The sequence below is a fragment of the Meleagris gallopavo genome, chromosome 4, assembly GCF_905368555.1.
Source record: "Meleagris gallopavo chromosome 4, MGAL_WU_HG_1.1, whole genome shotgun sequence".
Lineage (NCBI taxonomy): Eukaryota > Metazoa > Chordata > Aves > Galliformes > Phasianidae > Meleagris > Meleagris gallopavo.
In genome coordinates this window covers 69,365,565-69,383,729 of record NC_139407.1, presented here as the reverse complement: position 1 = coordinate 69,383,729, position 18,165 = coordinate 69,365,565, and the positions used below count along the sequence as shown (strand labels likewise).

Below are 18,165 nucleotides of genomic sequence, written 5' to 3'. Positions count from 1 at the left end.
CAAAACGTGCAAATGGCATAAATGCCCCCAAAGACGGATCCATGAGCTGCAGAAGGCAGTGAGCTCCTCCCAGTCTTCCCTTTCCCTGCTGGAAACACAAGGCTGAGGATGTTGCAGAAAGCAGCAGGAGGATGCTGCTGGATGGACGGCCGGCCCGGGGCACACATGGTACAGGTAGATGATGGGGAAGGCGTGAAGCTGGTGTGAATCTGCAGCAAGGCAGCAAGGTGCAGCCTGGAGAACTGTGTGTGAGTGTTAAAAAATGCATTCTCTCTTACTTGCAACCAAAACACAGAGGGACGTTAAAATACTTACGATGGGTGTTCCAAAGGGAATGTAACCTATTAGGAAAATAAAGGAAAAAAAGAGAGATTCATGCAATTTAATACACCATTTTGGGCTGCAAAGGCATCACACCTAATAAATCTAACAGTGCTATGGGTTCAGAGTACAAGGCACACCTTGTGACTATTTTAATCACAGGTATCATAGAATCATAGAATGGCCTGGGTTGAAAAGGATCACAGTGATCATCCAGTTTCAACCCCTTGCTGTGTGCAGGTCGCCAACCAGCAGACCAGGCTGCCCAGAGCCACATCCAGCCTGGCCTTGAATGCCTCCAGAGATGGGGTATAAGTTAGAGCTTTCTGTCCTAGAGAAGGCTTTATCCCAAATCTTGTTAAGCACCACAAAAAATCAAAGGCTTCACATTTTTCCTCTGCTAAGATTGCCAATTTCTGTGCTAATTATAACCCATCTCTATGACTTCCACCGGAAGGCCTCAGCATTTTGTCAGTGTTACTGAATTACACACCTCATAGATCCAATTCACAGTCAGAAGGGGCAGTGACCCATGAGGACAAAACATTTGTCTAAAAATACAGAATAAGGCAGCAGAGGAATGGATCCTGGGCTTTTTGTCCCCATACTTCACCCTCAAACTCAACCTTTTTCAAAGAATAAGAACAAAACCCACCAGCCCCATTATTTTCCCCTCTGCTTAGGCTGCTTTATTCAGTGAAGATGCTCCCTGTGGGTCCTACTAATGGAATGGATCCTATGGAGTTGGTCCTATCCCTCCAATAAAAGAGGGACACAACTCCTCCCTCAGCTTCCAGAGTTTGGGGAAAGGACCAAAGCTGCACTAAAACCCTCAAGTCTGGCTGTTTACTAGAGAGTTAAAATCATCATTATAGTAATGGATACCAGAAAGGATACCATCTTGACAAGAAGAGGGAAATATTAAGCACTAGACCTCAGGTAGGTAATGAGGGTCCCAAATCAGCTTCATTTCTAAGGGATTTGGGTGTTTGGACTACTTCCAGCATCTAGTTTAAATGTTTCAAGATACAAAACAAAACAAAAACAAAAAACAAGAGGGAAAAAAAGACACCGTTTTGTACAAATTCCCACTAAAATTAATGACTGTTTGATTAGGACATACTGTACCTGACATTCTGAAAGGCATGAAGATGGTCTCGTTTGTGTCGGGATGGATGATGGCCTGCAAAATAATCAGCAAACAGCCAGAGTGAGGGCAGAGTAACAGCGTAGGAATGCTGGAGCTGTGCAAGGATATCACTTCTACTGCTTCCAAGAACTGTCCCAACCCCCTCCCTGCTGCCCCAAACCCCCTCCTCCTGTCCCACACCTCCTCCTATTGCTGTCTTCCCATCTCCTTAAGTAATAAGTTAGGAGATGATATGGAAATTTAGCCTGAAATACAGAAATGTTGCTTCAGAATGTGGCTGAGGTGGGATAAAAAGCGTGCAGGTGTGAACAGCACCATAGGGATCCATCCACATGAAATTCTCCAGCAGGTTCATCCCTTGTGTCTGTAACTCCTTGGCCAACCCCATGGCCATGGACAGCTCAAATTCAACGGAAATCCTAATTCTGCTCTGCCGATGAGCAGCAATGAAGCTGCCATTTTACCATTTTTTTTATTACAAAGAGGTCAAATTCATGAGCACGTGTCATGAAAAACTACCAAGCTATTTCTGAGGGACAAGAAAGCTCTTGGTTAGACAGGAGGAAGAAAATGAAGATGTCAAAATATAGAAATACATGAAAAGATTAAAAAAAAAAAAAACTCTTGGGTGGCAGCACTCGCTGCATTTACATGTCTGCAATAAAGGAAACCAGCAACTGGCAGCCAGGAATGGAGAGGACAGCATCGCTCAGCAAAAAGGGAGAAAGCAGCAGCCCCGAGCAGGCAGGACATAGAAAAAAGCACATTACCTGCTTTATTTTTTGAGCTCCCCACAGCTAGAAAAACAAAAGAGAGCATAACAGTTAGCAAAGGTTTTCCCAAGTCTCATGCCAACCCCCAAATACTCATCACTGGGGCTGCTTGAAGGCTGCAGCAGGAAATTTTCGGTACTGTCCTGGACTGACAGCGCTTTTACAGACTGAGCTCTTTCAATTTGAGTGGCCAGCAAGATGCTGGGTGGAAAAGTTATGCTTTGTACATTGGACAATAGGAAAGAAGAGCAGCCACAAGCTTTACAAACCAGAGATTGTCTTACTGACTGCAACTGGGCATCAAAATACTTCAAACGTGGCTCAGACAGGTGAGATCTTTGGGCACCAATGAATAACAGAAGCTGAAGAGCGTGCATGAGTTGCGGATAGAGGTGATGGGGAGGGAACCACTACCACTGCATAGCTTATGGTTATCTGGAAGAAAAAAATCCCCATTTTCAAAGAACCACAGAATTGAAGAATTATTGAGTCACAGAACGGCTTGGAAGGGTTGGAAGGGACTTCAGCGAGTTCCAACCCTTGATGCAGACAGCGCTGTCAACCACTACAACGGGCACCAGATGATGTTGTTCATGGCCCCATCCAACCTGCCCTTGAGTACCTCCATGGATGGGGCATCCATAACATCTCTGGGCAGAGAAGTTGTACGTGTGATGTTTATTTATGTATCAACGTACACGTTTCTAGAGGTGGACAAACAAAACAGGACTCACATAAAATATCCAAACAGTTAAACTGCCCTTCCTATTTAAAGCTGTTCTACCTTCCAGCCACGGGTCAGGCTTTGGCTCCCAGCCACTGGTGCTGCTCCTCTGTCTGACAGCCTTCAGAGCTGTCTGCTGGCATTCTTCACACGGGTACCTGGAGATGCTAAATCCCCCTTTAACCTCCACTTAAAGGAAAAAATAGAACAGCAGAGCTAGGAGCCTGGCTGCCTCCTTGGCCAGGCACATTTGCCAATCTTTTAACCACCCTCGTGGCTCTTTTAGCTCTTTCCAATTTGTCAACATCCTCTTAAAACGAGGACGCCAGAAAGCAGACAAATCATTCCAACAACAGTTGTGCCAGTGCCAAGCCTAGGGGAGGCTAACCTGACGAGATCTGCTCTTGCAGTGGATGGATCCAAAGATAGCAAGAGCTCTTTTGCTCAGAGAGCTTGTGCTTCTCCATTGCCCAATGCAGAGATCCAGGCATTCGTGCTTTAGTTTTACAGCATAGTTAAGCACAGTTCTGCCATTCTTCTTTCTCTAAGCATTAGCACCTTCCCCAAATACGAATCCATGAGAATACTTTTGAAATCAGATAATTATTCTATTATAAACAGCAGAAGTTGTCCCACTGATACCAGCAGCCACAAGACAAGAGGTAATGGGACAGGACAAGAGGTCACGGACTCAAGTTGCCCAGGGGAGGTTCAGGTTGGATATTAGGAAGAATCTGTTCTCAGAAAGAGTGGCAATGCATTGGCATGGGCTGCCCAGGGAAATGGTGGGGTCACCATCCCTGGAGGTGCTCCAGAACCACGGAGATGTGGCACTGAGGGACGTGGTTATGGGCATGGTGGGGATGAGATGGGGCTGCGTTTGGTGATCTTAGAAGTCTTTTCCAGCTTTCATGATTCTGTGATTCTATTTCACTCTGAATTCAGCTCTCACTGCAGATCTGGAACTCTGTGATGAAAGTCACCACGTGCAATGAGTTCCTGGAGCCCCTAAATGTCACAGGCTGATGCACACATCCATGTCTTTCCTAAAAATAACCTCCCTTTTTAAGGAAAAACACTATTCCCCATTTTACAGATGACGACGTGACAAGGCAATCTACAGGTCAGCAGCCACAAGGTGGATCTGCCTTCACCAACCCCAAAACCAAAGGGTGGGAGGCCATGTGAGGACACTCACCCATCAGCTTAAAGACCCCCAAGTCACTCCGTGCCTGGCCACGTCTTGGCTGGCTTAGCTGTGAAACCAAACCACAAGATTTTCCTCTCCAACTGCAAGCATGGGGACTAGCAAAAAGGAAGAGGGTTGGTTTCTGAGCCAGCGCTATGGCTTTTTTGGTCAAGTTATCTAATTTCATTAATTGATCCCAATATTTATGCATTTTCCCGCTGCAGTGCAAATATTGTTAGAACATGCGATTTCATTACTTCTCAGAAAGAGACTTTACAAGATGCACCTGATGAGTCACCTAAAGATTCTGCCAGCTCATTTTCACTTCTTTATCCTCTAATTCATCACTGCCTGCAGCAGCTCTCAGCAGCTCCAGCACGCTGAGCCGTGCCAGCTGGGGGCTCATTTCCGAGCACGTCCCTGCTTTGCTGGGGATTCATTCATGCTCTTTCCGGCCATCTTAGGGAAGCAGCCAGATTTTGATCTCTTTTACACTAGCATGGATCCAGAGCATCTTCACCCGAGCACATGGAACAACTCCAGATTTGTGAGCAATTTATGTCAGAATTGGGTCCATCATCTCTAAATATAGCTTATACAGAACGAGTCCTCTCTTACAGATGATCTTCCTTTACATCTTGCTGCGTATTACCAACTCAAATATCACTATACAGTGATTCTGCCACCATTCAAATTTGGGTGCAAGAAGCAAATCTGCTCGTGCATGGATTCACACAGCAAAAACCCAAGGACGAGGGTGCAGCAGAGCTGGAGCATCACTAACAGACTTCACAAATAGGCAATGATGGTCAAGCTGCTCCAGTCTATGGCTGGTGTGAGCTTCCAGCAAGGCAGATCAGTCCATGCTCCAAGGAGACAACCTCCATGAAAACAACCTTCAAAGAGACAACGTCCGAGGAATCAGCATTGAAGGAGTCAACCTCTATGGAGACAACGTTCAAAGAGTCAAACTTCATGGAGACACCCTTCAAGACCACGGACATCTCTAGGATTGTGCACAAATATGTTCCCAATACCAGCAATTCAAGATGTTGAACTAATGGATAAGACTGCTATCCATCCTCCCCAGGGTTCTGGTATTTGTAGAACTTCTCAAGGAAGCCATCCACACAGCTTTGTTCAGCCCTAGCTCCCGGGGAACAGATATGATCCTTGGCTGACAGGACGTCCATCAGCATTCCTTCCTTAGCAGCAAAATCACAGCTTAGACATAGCTTTCCAAAACGTATTTATTTAAAAATATCCTGCCCAAATCTCTTATCTAACACCTGTCGCTCTAAGAACACTATAAAGGCTACCAGTCATTCCTCAGGGATTAACTATCCTCTTATTAAAAGCAGGAAAATGTCAAAATCCTGGACTAAATCATGATCTGTTTTTCCCCCTCCCTACAGCCTGTGTTGCACCAAGTTAGAAAGCTCTTTACAAACTACTTGCCCTTGTTTGTGACAGGCTCTGAGGCTGCTGAAACACAGGACCACCTCCATTCCATGCTTTCAAAGAGCACGGTGACAAGGCTTAGCTATTTTCAAAGAGAGAAGTCCCACGTTTTCAGGCTTATATGGCTACAGATGAAGACCTCCCCCAAGTGCCCGCTGTGTTGCGCTCCCCAACACGCCATCTCCTCTTCTCTGCTGCCTTCCTAATGATTAAAGGCATTTACAGACCACTCCAGACAGCATCCCTAGAGCTTCCCAGCAGGTAACGGGAAAGGAAACCCCTATTTTTAGTATTCCACTAAACCCAGCACCAGTGCCAAGCACGAGGCAGGCGGTGCCGCCCGACAGAGCCTCCTGCCAGCGTGTGCTGCTCCACTCCCTCCCATGCTTTCTTCCCTAGGAGTGCGATCACTCATGCTTCGCGTGCCTTTCTCCCACTTCTCTCCAGCTCCAGTCCCAAAACCCACATTCCCACTTCTCGAAAAGTGATATTTAGCACAAATGCACACCACGATCCCCAGCCAAGGCGTTCAGTTAGGGCAGGATGCTTGTAGCGAGATTTATGGGTGTACAGTGGTGGAATTTCAGACCTTCTGGCACTACATTTAACACTTCCAGTTGATGTGCTTCACCCTGTCCCCTAACATATACAGAATCTGATGTCTGGCTTTATTAATAAACATGGATACAAACCACTGCCTGCACGTGTTCCTCTGGAGGAAGCCTCATCAAGTCACCCTTTGCAAACCTGCTCCTGGCAATCTTTACCTTAGGTTTTAGCTGTAAGGAGACCGAGCTCAAATAACACATGCATGGGACAAATCACTGCATCTCTTTCCTGCAACTGGCACTAAAATGCATCAGCAAAAAAGCACCAGAAGCCGCTGCTCCTCTTGGACACCAATGGAAACCTGCTTCCCCATCCTAAGCAGCACTGAGCACAACACCATGAGCTGCCTGCCGCTGCAGAACAGGAGAGCCTTGTAGCAAACCCAAACGTTGGACCAAGACATCTGCACCACAGTCAATGGGAACTCTATTGGGAACTGCATTGAGAAACACACACTGGGAACCATGAAATGCACGGATCTACCCAAATCCAAAACCAGTGTAGGTGGAAACAGAACCAAGTCCCGACTGATAAAAAAAGACAGCACTTAAATAACACTTTGCAGCTTTGCAGCACTTGATAAACATTAACTAATTAATCTTCATAGCATCCTACTGGAAAGATTTGAACAGAGTAAGAAGCTCACATGGAGAAGTGTTCCTCGCACCAGGGCTGGAGGACTTGGATGCCATTACAGGTTTCAGGCACAGCTTTGCAAAGCAGGCTTGCTAATGCAATGAGGGTGCTCAATATCAGATTTGCTTCAAGCTCCATATGGCTCAAGTAAGCTGAGAATCTAATCTGATTTGTAATCTCGATGTGAATTGAGATAAACTCCCTTAATCCTCAGATGATGAGACGAAGCAGAGCCAGTTTGCAACTGCCTGAGAGCATCGGCAGCAGAATTACCATCACTGATGCACCGTGCCTTCACCTCAGCACCTCTGCCCACACTCCCTGGGTGCCCACTGCCTTCAGACAGTGGGAAGACGCCCTAAAGCATCTGACACAGGCCAGACCACAGCAGCAACGAGCATTCAGGTCGCAGCAAAGTGCAAGGGCCAAGCTCCTGGCAGCGACGCGGCAGCAGCAGGACAACCCATCTATCTATGCTTTATCGAATCCTGCAAGAGACCAGAGGGAAAAAAAAGTACAGTTTACTGCAAATGGACCTCTTCGCTCTTCATCAACACTGTTAAGAAAAGCTATTATTCTCCAAAAGGGATGCTGTTTAGCCTCTGATAGATTCATTGTTCTCTGCTGTGTCTGGGACAGCGTGAGCGGCTCTTCCCGCTGCTAACATGATTGAAGGAGGCACACAGTAATAAACAGATCCCCATTAAGCTGGTGGGCCTCTTTGCACTTCACCGATCCTAATGGGGAAGAAATGAAACAGTTTCAAAACAGCAAGTTGCCAAAACTGCATTTGGAAAGGCTGAAGAGTGAGAAGTCACAAGTGATACAGCATGGTCTGCGCTCCACCAACGCCCAGGGGGGAAGGGGCTGGAGGTGCAGTGAGTGGCTCCAAGGGGCTGAAGCCTTCTTCTCACAGCTCCAGCAGTGCTCAGAGCCCCATCCTGCCTGACCTGAGCATCTCCAGGGATGGGGCACCCACTGCCTCCTGGGCAACCTGTGCCACTGCCTCACATACCTCCTGAGGTCCCCTTCAATGGCAGGCAAAGATGCAGGTGGATCAAAATCCATATATCTGCTGCCTCAGTGCTGCAAGGATCCTAGCCAGAAAGTGATCCAGAGCTCGAGATGTTCAGTTTTTACCTTTAGAAACCCAGACTGAAGCCCTACCTCCATCGCAGCCCCATCCCAGCTGTACCCCAACCCTCCATCCCCCCTCATTCCAGCACACAGGCATTAAGATTGACACGGAGAAGACAAAAACCATAGGTTTTGCTGATGCTCAAGCCGAAAAACTAAGCATTTTGGGAGTGGGGGGAGGGAACTGGAGTTTTTATTAAGCTCAGCTCCGCGCCAGCTGTGTCAGTGCAAGCGAGCAGGGAGGTGGGAACACATGGCCGGGATGGCAATGCTGGCTGAGAGCAGCTCACGCTGCCATGGCAGCATGCTGCCAGGCACAGAGCTCTGTACCCGTTTGCAGCTAAGTTCAGAGAAATGCAATAGGTGCTGTCTGAGTGCTCTCGTGAGCACCCTCGCCCGCTCCTGCCAGCACGCCGCTGTTTGCAGCTCTTTACCTCTCTCTGCTGGCAGGACCAAGGGGAAGAGCCTGGGATGGGACTGCAGGGACAGAGCGGAGGGGGGACAACCAATCTTCATCACCTTTTTCTCTCAGGTTCATTCCGGTCCTTGTTCAGACACAGCTTTAAGGGCAGAGTGATGTGAGCCTTTACAAAATGGGGCAAATCAGGGCTCTGGCCCCAGCTGGGCTGTAAGCCTGCTATCATACATGAGAAGATCAGATCACACCGAGCAGCATCAGCACACTCTTGGGAATAGCTCAGCAGCTCTTTCTACCCCAATTTCAAAGGCAGAAAGAGAGCTCAGGGTGAACACACAGCAGAAAGGATGCGTCTTACCAGGCGTGTTAGCAGTGCATTTCAAGTGCAGAACTATTTCCTTTGCAGGGAATTTTAGCATAGAGAAGAAAAGTATTGGGCATTTCTGGGAGAGAGCCAAAAGAAAAGAGCAGTCTAAAGCTGGTAACAAAACCTCAGCACTGTTACCTTCGTGCAGACCCTCGGTGAATGGGGAACAGCATCCGACCTTTGCCAGCTCCAGGGGCTTTCCTGCAGTGCACATTTCCAAGCACAATGACCACGCAGTAAAAGCAGCTGTGCCCTAAAACACGGTGACTCAAATCTCTCTTTATCCAATAGCCACCGAGCGCTGCATCCCTTAACTTTTCCCACTGCTGACGTGCCAGCATCAATCTGTTCCTCCAATCTGTGCTGGTCTGTTGGACAGGTTGGGGAAGGGACTCACTCACACAGAGGACACAGATGCTATCGTAGAAATTGGTGAAAGGATAGCAAGGATAAAGGACAAAAGCCACAGCATCACGCCTGCTGTTGGTGCAGCCTTTTGGCTGGAGAACAAACCTCAGCACCAATTCTCCTGACTTCAAGAAAACATCCACTTTTACGCACGCTGGCCCTTCACCCTGCTTTATTAGGCTGATATTTTACAGCCACTGTTTTTATAGGAGCAAGTATTCCCTCAAATGAAACCTCTTTACTCCAGCGGAGATTCCCTGCAGGAGGCACTTTGGGGAATTGCCCGCCCTGTTTAGAATTGGATCTGTTACAGTCTATACCTTCTGCTGCAAATTGGCTCCTGGTGCACTTGTGTGTGTCATTTTCACCTACCCACTCACAGCTCACAGCAGACGCTGGGGCTGTGCGTAGGGCTGGATCCTGCCAGCTCTGGGCAGCTGAACTGGCATTCAACCTGGATTGCAGCACTACCTCTCAGCACATCTGGCTCTCTTGCTGCAGTGCACTGGAAGGAACACAAGCTGAAACGTCACTTAAGTGTAATGAGGAGCACGCAGAGTGCTGAAGAGCACATCAGGGAGATGAAGAAGTGATAGAATCATAGAATGGTTGGATTGGAATGGACACCATGACCCAAACAGCCCCATTCCTGCTGCAAGGTTGGTGTCTCTACCAGCTCAGGTTGCCCAGGGCTCCATCCATGGCACTGGGCACCTCCAGGGATGGGACATCCACAGCCCTCTGGGCAGCAGTGCCAGGGTCTCACCACCCTGCTGGCTCATAGAAGCATCACAGTATCATAAAATGGCCTGGGTTGAAAAGAACCACAGTGCTCATCCAGTTCCAACCCCCTGCTATGTGCAGGGTCACCAACCAGCAGCCCAGGCTGCCCAGAGCCACATCCAGCCTGGCCTTGAATGCCTCCAGGGATGGGGCATCCACAACCTCCTTGGGCAACCTGTTCCAGTGCTTCACCACCCTCTGTGCAGAAAGTTTCCTCCTTCGTGTGGAGCTTTTTGTCCATCAGGAGCCCTAAGCCCTTCTCTACAGGGCTGCTATCAAGGAGCTCCTCTCCCAGGCTGCCCACATATCTGGGATTGCCCCAACCCAAGTGCAGCACCTTGCACTTGGCCCTGCTGAACCTCATGAAGTTCACGAGGCTCCACTTTTCAAGCCTGTCCAGGTCTCTCTGGATGGTGACCCTTCCTTCTGCTGTATCAGCTGCTGAGAATGCACTCAATCCCATTGCCTATGCCATTCATAAAGATGTTGAAGAGCACCAGTCCCAAGACAGACCGCCAGGGGATATCACTCACCACCAGCTTCCATCTGCACATAGAGCCACTGACAACAACCCTCTGGCTATGACCATCCAACCAATTCAGAGCTGAGAAAAGGTAGGGCAGCTGTACTGGTCTCTCTCATCCACGCAAATCCCATAAATCTCCGTTCCTCCCTTCTCTGAGGATCCTACCACTCGTCAGCTGCTCTCATCTGAAGGAGCTGAAGTGGGACACCATGGGGCAGCAGCACGCCGTCAGGTACACACCAGTGGGTGATGCACCACTGGGCTCTTCCAACACAGGCAACAAATGATGGGCATCAAGACACCTGGTTGCCCAACAGCACCAAATAGCCAGGTTATTAAACCCACAGAGGACAAATCTGAGTAACTACCTAAGCAAAACCAAGTCTGGCCATCAAGCAATCAAAGAAAAACTTAGGTAAATAAGCTAAGCTGAAGAGAAAGAGTTTAGAGCATCTTTTGTTGCTTGAATCTAGCACTAATAATTATCAATCAGTTAATCATCCTCAGTTGTACTGAATACATAACTGAGATAGCAGCCACAGCAAGTCACAGAACATCCCACTGGGAGGGACCCATAAGGATCACCGTGTCCAACTCCACCTTTTTAAAAACATTCTTCTACTGGAGAAGAAAAAAAAATATTTTCCCTCAATAAAAAGCTACCAGCAGTCTAGCAGCTATTGATAACTGAAAGATCAATTCATTTCTGCTAATGATGCCCAAGAAATAGGTTTTTACCACCTTGAGTTACTGCTCATGGTCCCAAGCAGTGAAATGACTCCAGTTTAAGAGTAAGCAGAAGAGATGCTGGATTTTGGGTTGCCCAGAGCTGGAGCAAAGTAAGATTATGGCTCTTCAGTAGTTCTTTTTTTGTTGGTTTTTTTTTTTTCTTCTTCTTTAGATGGGCCATAAATGTTCCATTTCAGCTCATTTTGAAAAACCTGCTCTGGAAGTGCAGAAGAGGAAGACTCGCTCTGCAGGAACCCTGTCAAGAAGATAAGCGTTGAGGAGATACTTGATGTTACATAGCTTTAGGCTTCCACATTTTTCAGGCAGTGAATCCATCTCAGCGAGCAATGTAGATTGTGCTGAGCTGTTGATATGCTTTCAGCTACTGCCTGCCATCCTTCATGAGAACCACGAATTTCTCAATGAGAGGAAAAAGGAGCCTGAGCACTGCCAAACGTGCTGTGCCACAAAGCGGATCAGTCGGATTAGTGAAGCAACTCTGTCAAAACAACTCGTCTGCTTGATCTCAAAGCTGATATTTAAGGGAGGTTGTTGGGTTCTTCAGAAAGATACTACATTAAAAGTGTGCCCAAACTCTTATTTTAAAGGCTTGTAAGGGGATGGTGATTTTAATTCTGGTTATGAAGCCCATTCAAGCTTCTACCCACACACCATTCCCATCCCATACTGCAGAGCCCAGTGTGAGGGTAACAACTCCATCTCTATAGGATTCGAGCAACCAAATCCTCTAGATCAGCTCTTAAATAACGATGAAGCTGAATGCTCCTCTCTTGAGCATCACATGAAGCTCTGCTCAGCCTTTTGGACTACACAACCACAAGAGCAAATCAGCCTCTCCCAGATGCAATTGCATCACGACGTCAGATGAGTCAAGTAACCCAACTACACACTTCTTGCCTACAGCAAATATGAGATCATTAGCAATATTCATGGTCAAACAAGAGTATAAAACAGTGATAATAATCCTTTCAGTCAAAAAAATATAATCAAGCTCTCTCTCATCTATTGGTCTACTGCCAACACATGGACTTCATCAATGAACCAGAGGTAGAATTACAGCATCGTTAAGGTTGGAAAAGACCTCTAAGGTCATCGACACCAACCATCGACCCATCTGCACCATGCCCACTAACCATGGCCCTAAAAGGTGTGGCTGATGTGCTCAGCTATAGAAAAATCAGCTGGCTCAGTCCTTCACTCCAGTGCCAACGTATTCATACGAGCACCCCAGAGCTGCATCAAATCCCCTTCCCAAATTGGCACTAAAACAACTGCACATTGGGAATGCCTTGATACCAGAGCCCATCCTGCAGTTCGTGGTGCACAGAGGAGACACAAAAATGGTACAGTGCAGCTTGGGGAGAGCAAAACAGAGCTCTCCAGGCATCTTTGGTTCCCAGGTGGAAAATCTGGGGTGAAATCCAAGCAAGTGAGATGCTTCCCATCCCCCAGAGCAATCAACCAGCACATGGTATCTGCAGATGCACCAGGCATTAACGAGCTGCTTACAGCTGTGTCTATCTGGCATACTGGGATGCAAAGAGAAATGCATATAAAATAGCTGTGCCTGCAATGATTGATTACAATTCTCCATCCTACAGCTGAACACTGCAACGTAATGCCCTCCTATAAGAAGGGCTTCTTTCTGGACATGGCTCTGCTTGAGAGATGAATATTTCCCACTTGGCTACAAGGATTCTCTTAGCAGCACGGCTGCAAGGCCACAGGTGAACATTCCAGTTTCACAGCCCTGCTGGCATCTGCCTGCAGCTCACCCACCTCTCCCTGTGGGTTTCTTTGCAACAAAGAGCAGGTAAATACAACAAGCAAACGTTGCAATCCTCCCCACGCTCCTCCTGGGAGAGCTCCTTATCTGCACCAAACTATTAAACCCCTCTGACACAACCAACACCGTGATCCAAGTGAGCTATCAAAAAGTATTTATTTTTATTTTTTTTTAAGCTGATGTGCTAACATTTCTCTAGCAAATACATTTCTGGTGTCATTTTCCTCTTTCTCCTCTGCTTTATTTTACACCTGAAACCCTCCAGCAAGCACAACTAAGGGAACAAGAACCACGGTGCCTACACTCCTCCCAGCACAACTCCGAATGAACTCTGGGGACACCCTGGGCTTGTTGCAACACAGACCGAAATGTAGGTCACAAGTCTGCCTGGTTTGCCTCAGCAAACGACTTCATTTCATCTGCCTAAAGGCAGATGGGCACTGAGTCATCTGCTGCTGCATCACTCTTTGCTGTTCCCTTCCCCGCAGTCCTTGATCCTTTTTTCTTACCATCAGGTTATGGCTGGATGAATACAGTGACATCAAAGGATCAGGTGAGCAATGGCTCAAACCACACAAAGCACAGGGAGGGGATATTTCCCTTTTTTTTTTTTTTCTTTTTTCTTTTTTTAAAGCCATGCTTTTTTTCCCCAGAGCAGCACCTACCACACAAGCAGACGCTTTTTAGAATAAAAATATCAAGTTTTCTTCATTTGTCTGAGAATAATTCTCATCCGTATGCTGAGGCACGTGAGCATTCAAAGAAATAAAGGGGTTGTTTGACCCACGGGGTGTGGGACACAAGCATTTCCATCACTGTCTATGCGTGAGGTGCACTGCTCCTTCACCACAGCCACTTCTTCCAGCTCCTGAAGCAGTCCTGCCACCAATTTGAGCTATTCTTTGTATTGTATGACACAACATAGGACTGAAGTCTGGTACAGGATGCACAAACAAAACCCACAATAAAGCTCCTGCTGTTGGTCAGCACATAGATGAGTTAGAACATGAGATAATATCTATAGGAACACCAGTGGGCTCTGTTTCATGGTTCTGAACTGGAAGAAAAGGGCACAAGAAACAGCCTGCCCCCCCAGCAACACTTCCCCATGCTTTCACTAGTTCTGTGCATTCATTTAGATGATTATCAGTACAGATACATCCAGAAAATAGGACTGATGGGCTCTTGGAAAAATCACTCATCTCATTTCCCTGTCCCAGAGCAGAATCGAGTTTTACCAAAACCAACCCAAAGCGTGCTAAGACCTTCACATCACTGTGGTTTCTGCATTGCCTTCAGCAAGTCCATGCCTCCATTCCAAGAGCAGGAACATTATCCAACGAAAAGAACCACTGCTGAATGTATACTCTATAATGAAAGGACATCCAGAGGGGTCTATGTAGCCCAAACAACATTAATTTCTGCAAAGAAAAGGCAGCTATTATAACCAGTGGAGAAGGAGGGGGTGCTGATGCATCACTGCTGGTACATCAACCAATAAAGCTGACAGCGAGGTTCCCCTCGCCTACAAAACAAAACCATGTTTGAGGTTTTCTCTTTAATTCTACAAACACACTTTGCATGAAGACTGCATGAAGAAGCAGAAATGCAAGGAAGGCTTTTTCCCCTCACCTCTTTGTTGGTGACTCCTGGGGGCAAAGTCCCATGCTTGTAATCCTCCAGCAACTGCACAGCTTCCTTCAGGCGGCTCTGCAAACAAAACAGCAGCATGAAGCAGGGCTGCAATATCCCTCTGCACCGAAGTCTTTCATTGAAGGCAACAAATTTAAGTTATGAAGGCAATTAATGCAAGTCTTCTTGTGACAGGTCTTCCTACACACGTATATGTGCTACAAAGGAGAAAGAGATGCACTTGCTGTGCTGGTTGGTGTATATATATTTCATATATGTATTAAATATATATACATAGATGTGTAGATAGTGGTTAGCAATCCTGCCCGTGGCACGGGGATTGGAACTGAATGATCCTTGGGGTCCCTTCCAACCCAAGCCATTCTGATTCCATGATATTTATATATATTTAAGTGCAGAAAGGCAGCAATGCCTTCACTTCCCAGAGCAAGCACGTGGCAGTTGGAGCCACTTTTACATGGGCTGAGCACCAGCACCATGCATGCCAACGCTGCTATTTCACATCCCTTGCAATGATTTTAGGAAGAGGTTTTTCACTCAGAAGGTGCTGAGGCACTGGAACAGGTTGCCCAAGGAGGTTGTGGATGCCCCATCCCTGCAGGCATTCAAGGCCAGGCTGGATGTGGCTCTGGGCAGCCTGGTCTGCTGGTTGGTGACCCTGCACACAGCAGGGGGTTGGAACTGGATGATCACTGTGGTCCTTTGCAACCCAGGCCATTCTAGGATTCTATGATCAGTGGTCAGAGCACAAAGGGAATCATGGACAGACAGTGACCACCAAATCTAGATTGTATTTTAACAGCATGGGAAAGAGTTTCTTTTGCTGTTCAATACCAATTTTGTTGGGGAATTTGGATGGTCAGAAAACCGTGCCAGGGTTATTTGTTATGGTGGTGGTTTTACTCTTCCAGGTTTCAGGAAGAGTATTGACAGTGAGTAATGAGGTGTGCAAGAACCTTACCCCTTCTTCAAAAGCTTTTCTCATCAACAAGCAGCCTCTGGGAGCACCATGCCTTGACCCAGGAAAGGGAGGAGGATTTGCAATAGAAAAGCTTTGATATTTTTAAGGAAAAGCATCCACCTCATTCAGACATTCTCAATGCACAGTGAAACAGAGGAACAAGGCAAGCAGCAGCCATGTTTCTCCTTCAGCCTCTTCTTCTTCTTGGTAGTATGATTACAGTTGGAAAAGACCTCTAGGATGACCAAACCCAACTCCAACCCATCCCAATGTGCCCATAACCACCTCCCTCAGTGTCACATCTCATGGTTTTTTGGACACCTCCAGTGACAGTGACCCCCCACCCCCTGGGCAGCCCATGCCAAAGCACTGCCACCCTTTCCAAGCAGAAACATTTCCTAATATCCAACCCAAATTGCTCCTCATCTCATCAACCCATGGTTATTTTAAAAACACCACATTAGCTCAGGTAGAAAAAAAAAAAAAGCATTACCTAGCCTGAATATCAGTAAAATAGTACTGTGGATTATTTTAGATATTCTGATAATCCAGAGACAGCTGGAGGATCGATGGCTGCAGATCCAGGGCAGACAACCCATCTTGCCTCCAAAGCTAGGAAACAAACCAGCAATGCCAGCACCACGTTCTGGAGAGCCATTTGTGCTCATTACTGCTATGTTTTTCTGTCACTGAAATTACCTACACTATGTGTCTTGCAAATTATCTACACAGAACAGCATGTAACTCTGAATGAAAAACTGGAAGTAATAGATGAATGGGTCTGTGTTCTATTTTTTTCCACCTTCTCTTGAGGAAATCTTAGTAGTTACTATAACAACCCTGGCCAGATCCCATCTTGTTTAGTATGGTAACAAACAGCAAACAAAAAAGCCCGATTTCGCTTTGAAAATTGCAGTCCTCATGAATTTCCCCTTTCAGCTCAGTGGGGAGAGAGGGAACTTTCACAAAGCAAAAGAGTCCCAGGCTGACATTGCTGATGGTTCCTGAGGCTTAGCAAAATTGGTATGAAAAGAGAGCAAAAATGGAAGATGCTGGGACCACGTTAAGAGGGTATCTTTCATGGGGCTTCAGGTATTTTCAGGGAAAGAATCAGACTCAAAACGTTGTCGGTGACAACACAAAATTCCTTTGTAATCCCTCCTAGAAAGAAAAAAAGAGAAAGCAGCAACCAACCAACCCCCAGGAACTTCCCAGTGTGCAACAGCTCCAAATGCCAACCAGCCCCACACCCTCACTTCTAACAGCACTATTATGGGTGATGGTAGTGTCTAAGATGACACTGCATTTCCTTTTTAACAGGAGAGAAGGGAAGAAAAAAAAAAAAAAAAAAGAGGTCTGCCTACAAGGTCATGCTACCATTTCAATATTTATTGTTGCTTGCTTCTTCTACTGATATCTGTAGGAAGAAGTGTCACTCGAATTTTTACAGCATCACTTAAAAAAAGAAGAGCAGCCACAGTTTTTACTAATATGTAGCATTTCTTTCATACCCCTCGTCTCAGGAAAACTAGAGCACTTCTAGTGGTGGATTACAGGGTCTCAGCTCTCATAATAGGGTGCTAGACAGACCATCTGCACCCAGGGAATGTTCCTACAAACCCCAGTCCAGAAGCACTGCCAGGGATGCATGGAGCCCAGTGATGCAGGAGCACACAAACCCCACTCCTCGTGCTCCCTGCAGCCCAAGCACCTGGGAAGCACCACCCAACACAATGAGTCTTTGCGTTAGGGCTCAAACTTTGCCTCGTGCTGAATGCAGCTGAAAAGAAAGAGTCTTTTGGGCTCTAGCACTAAACCAAGCCCATGGAAAATAAGCAATGGGCTTCCACTAATTCATGAACGTGGATTTTACAGTTTATGTGCTACTAAAGAAGCCAGAGACTGGAAACATCAGTCCTGGGCAAGATGTTAGCACCAACTCTAGCACAGCGTTGACTCAAACCAACCATCCAGCTCTCAGCCAACTCCCAGCCATGGTTTGGGAATCTACCACGGGCCAGGAGTGCTGCCAAGAGGCACTTTTTGGAGAACAGGAGAACTTGGCTGCATGGCACAAGCCACATCAGCCAAAATCCAGTACCTGTCTCTGGTTAAACTAGCTTAGATTTAACCCATAGGTTTTAGTGTAGGGAAGTAATGCACCTTGTGCTGCTCTGACTCAGGGCTACAGGCAATGACTTGTTGCTCAATCTTGCAGGTCTACACTGGAAGAAAATATTGGTCTTTGTAGAAAAAGCTGCTGAAGGATCCCATCATAAGGGCTCCGAAGAAAGGAGAAAAACCAAAAGCAAAGATGCCAGCAGGAGAGCAGCCCACATCATAGCGTTGACACTCCAACCTCATGATGGCCATCAATGTAGAGCAGGGACGACTGCTCTGGGTCCTATGGATAACTGCACACACATACCTGTGTCAGGAACCTCCTTCCAGCACGTGAGCTCTCCTACTGGTTCTTCACCTTGCCCTCTCTGCTCTAGGGCATGCTGTTTATG

At 46.9% G+C, this 18,165-nt stretch overlaps 1 protein-coding gene across 4 annotated transcripts in view; it reads right to left on the bottom strand.

The window, feature by feature from the left end:
- The window catches only part of SFXN5 (sideroflexin 5), a 78,636-nt gene that overhangs the window by 48,794 nt on the left and 11,677 nt on the right, over positions 1-18,165 (bottom strand). For 2 of the 4 annotated variants that reach the window (XM_085223772.1, XM_085223774.1), the window contains exons 3-6: positions 14,671-14,748; positions 2,242-2,268; positions 1,450-1,504; positions 316-341 (exon numbers count right to left, since the gene is read on the bottom strand). In XM_085223772.1, coding sequence (XP_085079898.1) covers positions 316-341; positions 1,450-1,504; positions 2,242-2,268; positions 14,671-14,748 — 186 coding nt within the window. The remainder of the gene's footprint in view (positions 1-315; positions 342-1,449; positions 1,505-2,241; positions 2,269-14,670; positions 14,749-18,165) is intronic. The other 2 variants (XM_085223773.1, XM_085223775.1) reach the window with 2 other exon arrangements.